At 35.0% G+C, this 13,062-nt stretch overlaps 1 protein-coding gene across 1 annotated transcript in view; it reads right to left on the bottom strand.

Moving 5' to 3' along the window:
* The window catches only part of EXOC5 (exocyst complex component 5), a 63,126-nt gene that overhangs the window by 23,552 nt on the left and 26,512 nt on the right, over positions 1-13,062 (bottom strand). Inside the window, exons 3-10 of the mRNA XM_090270917.1 lie at positions 12,869-13,016; positions 10,800-10,994; positions 9,927-9,991; positions 7,018-7,046; positions 5,768-5,877; positions 3,929-3,973; positions 3,679-3,819; positions 626-708 (exon numbers count right to left, since the gene is read on the bottom strand). Coding sequence (XP_090127043.1) covers positions 626-708; positions 3,679-3,819; positions 3,929-3,973; positions 5,768-5,877; positions 7,018-7,046; positions 9,927-9,991; positions 10,800-10,994; positions 12,869-13,016 — 816 coding nt within the window. The remainder of the gene's footprint in view (positions 1-625; positions 709-3,678; positions 3,820-3,928; positions 3,974-5,767; positions 5,878-7,017; positions 7,047-9,926; positions 9,992-10,799; positions 10,995-12,868; positions 13,017-13,062) is intronic.

Raw genomic sequence — 13,062 nt, forward strand, 5'->3', positions numbered from 1 at the left:
TGTTTCCTATTGTTGAAAATAGGCTCTTAATAATCTTGTTACTGACAGAAACTTTCAGATTATGGTTACTTTTTGAAACCCTCCTCCCAAGATGACAACACTGAAAAATAAGCAACAGGCTGGGTACGAACGCTGTATGAAGCTTTAGATATAATATTTCGAAGTTTAACACTGCCTTTTACCAAAAAAGATAAAGAAAAAGAAAAGACAAACTCTCGCATTAGACTTAAGGCTGAAATTGACCTTTTAAGAGAATTTGTCACTTCCTTTATCAATTTCTAAAGTTTTAACTGAAGATTAATGGAATTATACTAGTCCTTGGAGGAAAAAAAATTAAAGAACAATGAATTAGCTTACAATTCAAATCAGAAACAAAATTCTCAAGTCTTAAACAAGGTAAACAAATCTTTGTTTCATTAAAATACATTAATATAAAGCATAATATTCAATTTCTTAAATTAATGTACTAAGAATGTTGCTCTTACACACTAATCTACAACCAAGCATTTAATGATAAAAGGCATATTGCTATCTGCCAAACTGTTATTCAAAAATACCTGAATACTTCTCCATTTTCTAAAAAACAAATGTAAGATCTGTTATTTTCTAATAATTAAAAATATACCTCGTATATAAATCATAGAGATTTTTGAGATACTGCTCTGCATCAGATTTCCGACATTCTTCTAAATGGTCTTTCACAAAACTCTAAAAAAAAAAAAAAGTCAGTTTGTCAATTAAGTAAATACTAAATTACATAATCAAGATATATTTTTGTCGAAAATTAACTTCATATTCTTAAAATGTCTGACTTACAATGGAAAAGGCAATGCATAGAAAATAAACCAATATATAAGAAAATAGGTTTAAAATTTTAACCACTGTGTTTACTAGTCCACCTACAACAGTCTTGGGAATATTAAAAATTTCAAAATATCCTTTTTTAAAAAAATGGCCTATCCTAACTCATGAAATACATTTTAAAAACAACAACAGAAAACCCAGAACAAAACTCATTATACCAGTATAGTCAATTCCTTAAAGCAAAATTTACCAAACTACAGTTTTGGTATTATTAGTGTCCACTGAACCATGAATAGGCATTACTTTAAAATTGGGAAATGCTACATTACACCACCACTTCCAGAGAACCACATACACGTAACTACCTTTAAAGGTAGTTAAAAGCCTGAATTGTGTTTTAAAAACAAACACTTATTTAAGTTTCTTAATCCAGTGGTAAACATAGTTTAGGAAATGTTGCTCTGAAGTATAGTGCTATGAGAATAAAGGTTGCAACTTAAATTCCTGTGTTACTTTTCTTTCATCTTAGTACCATTTTATAAAAAAATTATAGACTGTATTTGGTTGGGTTTTTTTTAAGTATATTTTATTGATTATGTTGTTACAGTAGTTCCAATATTTTTCCTCTTTGCTCCCGTCTGCCTAGTACCCCCCTTCCCTCCAGCAATCCTGCCCCCCTTAGTTCATGCCCATGGGTAATGCATATAAGTTCTTTGGCTTCACCCTTTCCTATATTATTCTTAACTTCCCCCTGTCTATTTTGTACCAAACAATTATGCTTCTTAATCCCTGCACCATATCCCCATTTCTCCCCCTCCACACTCCCAGCTGATAACCCTCCAAATGATCCCCATACCTATGATTCTGTTCCTACTCTGGTTTGCTTAGTTGAATGTTGTTTTTATTTTTAAGATTCAGTTGTTGATAGTTGTGAGTTTGTTGTCATTTTAGTGTTCATAGTTTTGATCTTCTTTTTCTTAAGTAAGTCCCTTTAACATTTCATATGATAATGGCTTGGTGATGATGAGCTCCTTTAGCTTCACCTTGTCTGGGAAGTACTTAATCTGCCCTTCCATCCCAAATGATAGCTTTGCTGGATAGAGTAATCCTGGTTGCAGGTTGCCTTTCATCACATTGAATACTGCTTGGAGTCCCTTCCTGCCTGCAAAGTGTCCTCTGAGAAATCAGCTGATAGTCCTATAGGCACCACCCTGTAGGCAACTCTCTGCCTCTCTCTTGTTGCCTCCAGGACTCTCTCTTTATCTTTCACCTTTGGCATCTCAGTCATGATGCGTCCTGCTGTGGTCCCCTCTGGCTGCAGCTTGCCCGGGACCCTCTGTGCTTCCCGGAACGGTATTGTCCATCTCCTTCGCAAAATTTGGGAAGTTTTCCTCATTTTTTTCAACTCTTGCTTCCTCATTCTGCACTGGTTGACTTTTCTTCCTCCTTATATTCCAAATCATTGATTTGAACCCCGGTTTCCTTCCCTTCCCCATTGGTTTTGTGTCAATTTTCCTTCATTTCACTTAGCATAGCCTTCACTTCTTCTCTTATGTGTTTGCCGTACTCAAGCATATCTGTAAAGCCTGTGAGCATCATTATCACCAGTATTTTGAATTTGGCATCTGCTAGTTGTCTATCTCCTCATCTGTGAGGTTGGCTATCTCCTCATCACTTAGTTCTCCCACTGGAACCTTGATACGTTCCCCCTTCTGGGCCATACTTCCCTGTCTCCTCATTCTGACAGGCTTTTGTGTTTGTTTGCCTCCGCGTCCCAGGTAGAGGTGTTGCTCCTGTTACGTTGTAAGGGGTGGAGCCTTAGTGATTCATCAGTACAGGGCGACCTGTTTCACCACGTTGTGGCGCTCTATGTGAGGGAGGGGTCCGAGAGGGAAGAATGCCGCCTGCCCAGCACTCCCCCCTTTTCCAGGCACCTCTCCCACTTCCGCAGCAGACTGACGCCTTTCTAGCTGCTGTCCTGGCCGTTGTTCCCAGAGTGGGTGGGTCTGCAGACGTTCTAGGACTGTGGGGGCCCTTTAAACAAGAGGACTCTGCTGAGAGACCAGTAGTTTCTGCCTCCACCCCAACCCCCACTGGTCTGCACAGTCAGAAGCAAAGAAGCTTGATTTTCCCCGGTGCTGGGACCAGGAGCTGCGAGGTCTGGTGAGGAGCTGAGAATGCTCCCCAGGTATCCCTCCTGACTTTTTAAAACATGTGACTGCGCTTTCTGCTGGCCTGCTGCTGTTGCTGCCGCCACCACATCAACTCCTCTCCGCCCTGGCTCCACTCCTCCTACCTGTCTGGATGAGTATTTCTTCTTTATATCTTTGTTTGTTGGACTTCTATATAGTTCGATTTTCTGGAACTTCTGGTTGTTTCTAGTTTTGAGGTAGTGTATTCCTTCTTAGTTGTGGAGGGAGACATGTTGTCTGTCTACGTCTAAATCTGGGCTGGAAGTCGGGACTATATTCTTTTTTTTTTTTAAATATATTTTATTTATTATGTTGTTACAGTAGTTCCACTTTTTTCCCAGACTGTATTTGTAATTGTTTTTTTAATTTTACAAATGCCACCTACTGGTCAAAATGAGCACTCAATAACAAATAAAAATCTAAGGGTACGGTACTATAACCTGTAACTGCTACTACTACTGATGCTACTATTATTAGTGAACAAAATTAAAACATATGCTCTGATGACATTTAGCGATTAGCATATTTTTTTTAACGAAAGATTTTTTAAAAAACATGACACTGTCATTCCCCTTCACTGGGGCATTACATAGTAAACGAATTTAAAAGACACTTTTAAAACATAGAGAAAAAAAAATCACACATTGTTTTAACAACTACTTAAGTCATTATACAAAATTACCTGTAGTTTGATTTCAAATACATTTTGAATAAGTTTAGCCAGTACTGTTTCCGGATTACTAAAGATATCTCCAACTTGTTTGTTCACCCGTTGACAGAGTATTGCTGCATCTTCAAATATATCGTTTCTCAAATAAGCACCCTAAATAGCAAAGGCATTTTACATAGTGAAGACATAATTTTTAAATAGTTTTTAAAACACAAATTAACACAAGTAAAGTAAAATCCAGTAAAGTGTACTGTTACGTTACCTCCTGGCACTGCTTTATATAAACATCAACACAATGGGAATAACCCTGTGAAGAAAGAAATATATTATCACTGTTCTGGTTAGATTATAATAATTATCTCAGTAAGAGGTATTATACCGGGGGGGGGGGGGGCAGGGGGGCAAGAGTGGGTTTACAGTTGTGAGTACACCAAACAGTTTATTCTTGTATTATTATTTGTTAATTACTGAATTAATATTCCATATGAACAACTGTAAATCTACTTTTGCCCCAACCTGTATGTAATAAATCTATGACTATGCCATAATGAATGGTCCACAGTTGTTGGACTTGAAAGAAGAAAATTGAGGTATAGCTGAGTTCTTTAGCCATTTTACCCAATCATCACCTAGTCATCTCCTTCAACTTTAAAACGTGCACACATGTGCACACACACACACAGATTCAAGGTCTTGAGAAAAGGTTTTATGTATCTATATTTCCTTCTTTCCTGTCTTGGATTCAAAGCAGATAGAGCTGTGTATCACTGACATTTTGGAAATTTACTTTAAAAATTGGATCCATTTTAATAAAATGTGTTTAATATACATATTTTTTAATCCTTACCCAAGGACCTTCTTTTTTTTCTCTATTGCTTTTAGAGAGAGAAGGGGAGGAGAGTAGAGTAAACATTAATTGGTTGCCTTCTCATACATGTCCCAACTGGATGTGTGACCTTTGGTCCATAGGACAATGCTCCAACCAGCTGAGCCACACCGGCCAGGGCATGAATAAAATGTGTTTAAATAAAACAATTTGTCATACAAAGCTCAGTATAATGAAATTTTTGCTTATTAACAAATCATACATAAGAAAAGTCAAAGTAAGCAACAGAAAGTATTATGCTATTTCAAGAACCATTCTGAGCATCTTTTTAGTTGAATTTATTGGGGTGATATTAATATAATTCTATAGGTTTCAGGTGTACAATTCTATACTATATCATCTGTATACTGTATTGTGTGTTCATTACCCAAAGTCTCCTTCCATCACTATCTACCCCAGTATACCCTCTCCTACCTGCCCCAACCCCATTTCCCTCTGCTAATCACCATCTGTTGTCTGTGTCTATGAGGTTCTTCTTTTTTTTCGCTTAATCCCTTCCCCATTTTCCCCCAGTTCTACCTCAAAAGCTATTCTTAATATTTAGATATGCTACTTAAATCAAATGGCTTATATTTCCCTAATCTGAAATAAATATCATTATATAAAGAAAAAGACTGAAGGAGGCACTATTTCTTTAAGCACTTTGTTTATAGAAATGTATTCCCATACAGGGATTCTCGTCCTAATTCAATTATGGGAAGACAGTTCCATAATAGGATATTTCTTTGTATGATCACCTAAAACCCTCTGGATTTAATTGAAGTCTTCTACTAGTCACATTCCATCTACTCCATGGTGCCTACATTCCACCAGATACTTAAGGTCAAGTCTTCTCACTTTTGACCAATTTCATATCATGCTTGACTAAAAAAAAAATATTATAAACCAAGAAGGCAAACAATATAATTTTCTATTTCAAACTATATAAAAATTCATATATAGCTTGATACATATTGAGATCAAATATATACACTGATGTCTGATAAAATATTGTTAGAGAATATAAAATCCATATTAAATAATATTAAATACCTAAAATTCAACATCGTCTAATGAAAGACATATGAAATGTACATTCAAATTATTCAGAACGGTAAAAATGATCATCATGATAGTTATACAACTAATGGAGGAAAATCAGACTATAATATATAGAATTTATATAATCTCCACAGTCTTGAAAATTAATCTTCATTTTTATTTTTTATTATTTACCTTAAAATGAAGTAAAACTGCTGCTACTTCTCTCATTCTGGAGATTTCACCTCTTCTTTGAGCACTAGTAAACTCCTGAATCAGTTGGCATTCTAAATCATGGTATTTACCTAAAAATAAAAAGAAAGTCATTCAGCTACAATGAGACAGACAAGGAATCTAAGTTATTTGCCAGTATATGAATTATTTATAAACATAATGACTATGAACCTAGCCTTCTTTTAAAAGAATTACAAAACAACATGAGATTATAGGCAGTGAATCCAGACCCTACAATATACTGTGGTATATAAATCTTCCCAAACTAATAAATATATTCCCAAAAATATCTTCCCAAACTAATAAAACAGCTGAGCTCCCATAGTTTGACTGCCATTTACTACTATTTAAAAAACAGCTGACTGGGAAAAATCTCTCAGATGGAATCTCTGATAGCAAGAGATAAGAAAAATCTTAAGCTTAAAACTACAGAGAGGAACAGGAGGACTATAGAAATTTTTACTTTGAACAATGGTGGATTCAACATCAAATTCCACCTTAAGATAAAATATGATATTTGATTCACTACATTCTTGAGGCTATTATGGTTCTGAATGAATAACTGAACTTCAGACTAATCTACAGTGATCACAAACATTGCCAGAAAATCCAATTGCCATCCTTATTCTAACACTTTTAGGAAACTAGGTATTTCTTTGAAACTTCTATGTAAAATGGCCTCTCAAACAGTGAATGAGGCTACCTACCACAAGAGCCTGCAAATATAGTGGCTTTTCCAGAAACCTAGAATGATCTGCCTAAAATATAATCCAAAGATTGACAAAAAACTAGTCATGTAAGGAATCAGATCGGTACTAAAACACTCATATGAGTTTAGCTTTTAAAAAAGAACCGATTTTAGCGATACATGTATGAATACAAAACAATCTCCAAGATACATTGTTAAAATAAAAACAGAAGGTAAAAGCTATTTGTACAGTATGCTACCAACTATTTTTAAATAAATGGGGATACTAGAACTAAAATTTACACATATATACATGATTTATATTCTATGCTTGTACATCCAAATACTCTGGAAGAATATCAAAGAAACTCGTAGTGGTTGTTTCAAGGAAGAGCAATCAAACCCAGGGATGGGGAGGAAGGGTGACATTTTGCCGCTATACCCTACATTCACTTTTTTTCTTCTTTTACACATATAATTTATTACTTGTTCAAAACAGTTAAAGAAATAGCACCCCACTTACTTGCAATTTTGGATTTTACGTCTGAAAATCTGAAAATAAAAACCAATGAAGTCCATTAGTTGTGACAAACGTAGCATTGTAATATAAAATATTAATAAAGGGGGAAACTGAGTTTGGGGATATATGGGAATCCTCTGTACTAAAGGTAATCATAAAAAAGGGAAGAAAAAGACAAAGCAAGAAGGGAGAAAGTACTGACAGGAAGCATGCCAGATGACAAAACTAAATTTGAGCAATTCAGATGGGTTGTCTCATTTAGGAAATTCACATTGAATAACCAATTCCCTCGTTAAACAGGGAAGAATTGTATGAGGCATTAACAATCTAGCCAGCCCCAAAACTGAGTCATCACCCCTAGACATATTCACTGGCATTTTAAATTCACTTTATATTTGCCTAATTTCCCCCTCCATTGGGATTTTTCAAGTTCAATTATTATTATTAAAAGATAAACAATAAAAAGCATATACAAATGAGTTATTTTAAAACTAGTATAGAAGCTACAAAAAAAGACCCAGCAATGTGCTCAGCAGAGTAATAATTCAATCTTTGCAAATTCAGAAACTAAAATATCACATACACCATACTCTAGAATCTTTTCAAATCTTAAAATCAAGGGGGAATGCATCATGGAAAACTGATGCTGAGAGATCCTATACAATCAGTTTGAAGACAGAGGAAAGTGGCTCGCAAAAGAAATGCCAAAGACAGATGAATAAAGTAATAAAAATTGAGAATTATCCAAAATTGATATACAGCCATGTGCCACTTAACGGCAGGAACACACTCTGAAAAATGGGTCATTAGGTGATTTCATTGTTGTGTGAACAATATACTTACACAAACCTAGATGGTATGGCCTACTACACACCTATGCTATACTGTATATCCTACTGCTCCCGGCTACAAGCCTGTATAGCACGGTACTACACAAAACAATTCAAGATTAAATACACCACAACAGAAAATGATATAATCAAGAGACCCAGTAAACCCGGGATGTCGAGGCCACTGCTATAACATGGCATACTATTTTACATCCAACTTTTTTAAACTAGAAAGAGTACATTCTAAAATAATGATTAAATGTGTAGTAAATATATAAACCAGTAACACAGTTGTTTATCAAGTATTATGTACTATACATAGTTATATGTGCTATACTTTTATGACTGGCAGCACAGTAGGTTTGTTTACACCAGCATCACCACAAATACATGAGTAATGCATTGTGCTACAACATCACAGTGGGCTACAATGTCACTAGGTGACAGGAATTTTTCAGCTCCATTATTATCTTATGGGGCCACCATCACATATGCAGTTCTTGAAAAGCCAAAACATCATAATGTAGGGCATGACTGTATCAAAGTCATGGTAGACCACATTGATGTTTGTAAAAGAAATTAAATTGATTAGGACATATATACAACTCCAAGGCTTGGCAGAGAGGCTAAAATAAAACTGTAAGAGAACTATCTAACTGTATAATTGAGAAGTGGGAGAAGATGCGTATATGCATGCGTGTTTTATAGAGGAAGCAGAAGAGAGAAAGGAGGGTGGGAAAGGTAGCTAACAAGTATTATGTACCTACCATAAGTTACATATTTTACTCACTTAAGTAAATGGCCCAACTATGAAATGCCATAAAGTTTAAAGAGAGGTTTTTGTGGGTCACTTTAAAAATCACTACTCAACATGCTGGGTATGCATGAGATTAGTGATAGATGACTGTTATTGCTAATACTTTATGAAAACATAGAGTTGGGAGTAAAATAAAGATATATTTGGGGAGTAAGAGACTCATTCTCTATATTTGGGACATAATGGTCAAGCTTTAAGTATAACAATAAATTTACATTCTACCTGTGCCAGAGGATCTTCCAATATTACCAATAATAGGTATACTGTCTGTTACATGGGGAGACATATTTCTTTCAGATATTCACATAAGGGAAATACTACTATCACCAATATTTTATTAAAGTGTCTGACATTCCATGGATTAAGGGAAATCATGTAAAAATTTTCATCTCAGTGAAGGTTTTTTAGGATAAAACCATTAATACCTGACTTAGCAATGGTTCCTAGGGCCTTGCAACTACAGCAAGGGTTCTTAACCTGAAGTCCGTAGGAAGGAGTTGGTGAATAAGCTAATGAGTATAAATTTCCATGAAACTGTATATAACAATCTGTATCTGATTTTTTGAAGAAACTTTATAGCTTTCATCTTTTTTTCCCCAAAGAATCCTCACATTTATTATTTTTTTATCTTCACCCAAGTATCTAAGTTTATTGATTTTTTTAGAGAGGAAGGGAGAGGGGGAGAGAGAAACATAAATGTGAGAAACATTGATCAGCTACCTCTCTCATATGTACCCCAACCAGGGATCGAACCTGCAACCTAGGTATGTGCCCTGACCAGGGACCAGGGATCAAACCTATAACCTTTTGGTGCACAGAACGGTGTTTAACCAACTGAGCCACCTGGCCAGGGCTCGTCAACTTTCAAAGGTGCCTTAGATCTTAAAAAACATAAGAACTCTCATCTAGAGGTCAGAAAAAACAGCTGGATGGTCCTATGTTTAACCTCTCCCTATCTCCTCCCACTTTGGTTAGCAAAGTTCAAAAAATTAAAATATAAGCTCTCACTTTAGTGAATTTCAAAACTCTCCGTCATTTTTCCCCAGAAGAAAAACAAAGGACTAAAATTATTTCAAGATATATTATTAAATTTAGAAACTGAGACAATATTTTTTCATTCAACTATGATATACTGTACCTTGTACAAAGGAGATACTCTATAAATTCTTGTTGAATTAATGAGCAAAATCATACAGGAAAAAATACAAGTTTATTCTATTAATTATATCATATATTCAAATTAGCTCTAGAAAAAATAAACTTGCCTATCAAATGGTAACTCTTGAGCGATTAGGTGCAACTTCTGAATGATGTCTGCTGCCTCCTTTATCTATCAAAAAATAAAAGCAGTAATTTTTTAAAAACCTTTGTGTGTGTATATATATATGTTTATATTTGAATATAGTAATATTCCCCAAAGTATGCCCACAAACCCTCACTCAATTTTCTTTTAAAATCCATGACAACTAAAATACTGTGAGCAACAAGAATATTTTTGGGGTACCATCAATGAGTTAATAAAAACATACATTTGTCTTTCTGGAACTGATATCTTATGATTTTATAATGCCACAATCACCTTCCCAATGAAACCTGCAGTTTGTTTACTCTGTAAAAATTCAACTCACTGCTTATTGAAAGCAAAGTGTAAGTTTCTTCTGAGTTTATGAATCCAAAAAGGGTAAACAAGATTTAAGAAGATAATTCAGATCAGACTGCTGCATATATTCCACTTTAAGCTAAAGTGAGTAAAACAACAAAAATGTCACTTCAACTTATCAATGAGTTAGGTCAGACAGCCCTCATCCAACAAAATCTATTCCAAAACTACAGAAATTCTGTTAATAGTAAAAGTCAGTTACAGAAAATAAATACTCAACATAGTTACCTCAGCATTTCTAAATCGCACATAATTTCGTAACGGAGAATGCCAAGCAATCCAATTAAAAATTGGAATATAAACACTTCACCAGCAATCAGGCAAGTGTACTAATTTACATTTCAGAACAATAAAAACTTTTAGTAAGTCAGCTACTCACTGATTTAAAGTTCTTCTCTGGAAAGTAATAATTGTAATTTATAATTAGGATATTGTTATTAATGCTGTAATTTGCTTTTATCCTTCTGACAGTGCTCACCTTTTCAGAATTTGTAAAAACATCGGATTTCAATTCTCCATCTAGAAACTCATTAAAGTATTTCATCAATTTCTGAGCCTCTACTGCCCGTTGTCTGGGTGTGTTTACCCCTTCCAACTGATCTCCAAGGTGACAGACCTTGGTTGCCACATAGCTAATGTGCTCATCTAGTTCTTGAAAATGTTGGAAGGCAACCTAGAAAAAATGTGCATTAGTATAAAATATAATGACAGAACCCAATTTTTACTTATAATACAATGACATACAATGACAGTACCCAGAATTAACTTATAATTTGTATCAAAGCTAAACCACCAACTCATCGCTACTTTCAAACTTAGGTAACTAAAGATAACATAGAGGTTATATGTGAGATGATCTACAAAAACAATTCAGGCCCATTAGATCACTACATAATCTAAAAACTTTTAAACAAAGTTGCAGACCTTTATACTTCTATTAAAATAAGTTTTTATCATGAATACATTTGCTAATCAACAAAACAGCAAGGCTTCTTACTATTCACCATCCTTACCAAAGTTCCCAGTACCACTTACTCATATGATGCTGAGAACAATGAACTAAGCATCAAAGAGACCAGTCATCTGAACAACTCACTTGCTACTACACTGAGTCAAAAATATGTTAGAAGAGACGCTGATTAAAAAGAATACTTAACATTTATTTTAAATATGTAAAGAGCAATGCTTGTATTAAAAACAAGGTAAAAAAACATTTTATTTTTGCCCAGTTTTGAAAAAAGAAAAGACAACAACTATTCTACTTAGGCAAAGGTACATTACATCCTAGAATATCCCTTTTCCCAGGGTACACTGACTGTCCGTGGTAGATAAAAATTATATAGCATGAATGCCTTAGAACTGCCGGTAACAAAAGTGCTGATAATGCAGTATGGTACTTTTGTTCTAACCTTTAAATTGAAGGGGAAAAGCTACAAATATTTACCAAGGACCTCCTCTGTGCTAGATACTGTTCTAAGCATGTTACATGTATTTATTGTACTTATTTAATTCTTATAACAACCTATTTTATATATAGATGAAAAAACTGAGGCAAAGAAAGGTTGAGTGCCTTGACTTTACACAGCTAATATTTGGCAGAGCACATTAGCTCCAGAACTTGTTAAGATTAATTAGCACTGTTATTATTACCAAGGAAAAATTGCCTTAGAAGTATTTGGCATCTATCACCTTAACTACTTAAAAATACATTTTCTATCTTCTGTAATTTACTGACTTTTTTATTAAATATTTCCTCACAGCCAAACATGCTAAAGTGAAGGACTCTGAGCAGAGGTCAGTTTGCTAATCCCTAACATCAAATAACAGTCTCCGGAAGGCAGCAGAGCTAAGCAATGTTCCTCAAAGTTACACACTAATAAAGGGTAATCAAGTTCCAGATCAGGCCCAGGTTGTGAAAGGCATTTGGTGGTCCCAGATTAAGCCCAGGGTCTAAGAATGGCTAAGGAGTTTGACCTATTTAGCCCCAGGGCCAGTCTAGTAATTTGTTTTTACCCAAAAACGGACTGAGGAAGAATTCTGCACCTACTTTTCCCACAGTTACATTACAATTCTTATTAGGACACACACCTCATGACTTCTGTGAAACTTCCCAGACCAGGTTTCCTCTAGGGAAAAACTTCATCCAGGCAACAGTTGGTCTAGTACTACTTTGTTTTATAATTAAATGAGAATGCAATGACTACCTAAACATCCAAGCTAAAAATGACTCCCTGAAGATACAGGTCTGCTGAAGCATCATTCCTGAAAGGTTGCTTTGTTAGAGGGGAAGGAAGGACCATACTGTACTGGATAGCACCCCATCCTAAGAAGGGAGTACTATGATCCCAAACCACCATTCAGGAGTAAGCCACTGCCAAGAATGTCTGATAACAATTCACTAAAATTTTATCCCATGGCATGGGAGCAGTAGAGAGAAACCTCAAGAGTTACTATCATTTGGCTAGATTTTTATTAAGAACTTAAAGCTGGAAGGAAATAAAGATATTTTAGCTATATAAGCTACTCATTGTTTAGCTAAACACTTACCTGATTGCTTTTCTGGAGCTCTTGTACCTTCTTGGCAAATTCCTTGGCTTCTTTCTGACACTGTTGCTCTAGTTTCTCTACTTTCCTTTGAATCCTTTCGTCCATTATCTGGAGTTCCTGAATATGATTTACAAATTCTTCTAATAACCTAATAGAGGAAAATGAGAATATGTATCAATCCATGAATGATTAAT

The sequence above is a fragment of the Furipterus horrens genome, unplaced genomic scaffold (genome assembly GCF_987537825.1).
Source record: "Furipterus horrens unplaced genomic scaffold, mFurHor1.1.pri manual_scaffold_3, whole genome shotgun sequence".
Lineage (NCBI taxonomy): Eukaryota > Metazoa > Chordata > Mammalia > Chiroptera > Furipteridae > Furipterus > Furipterus horrens.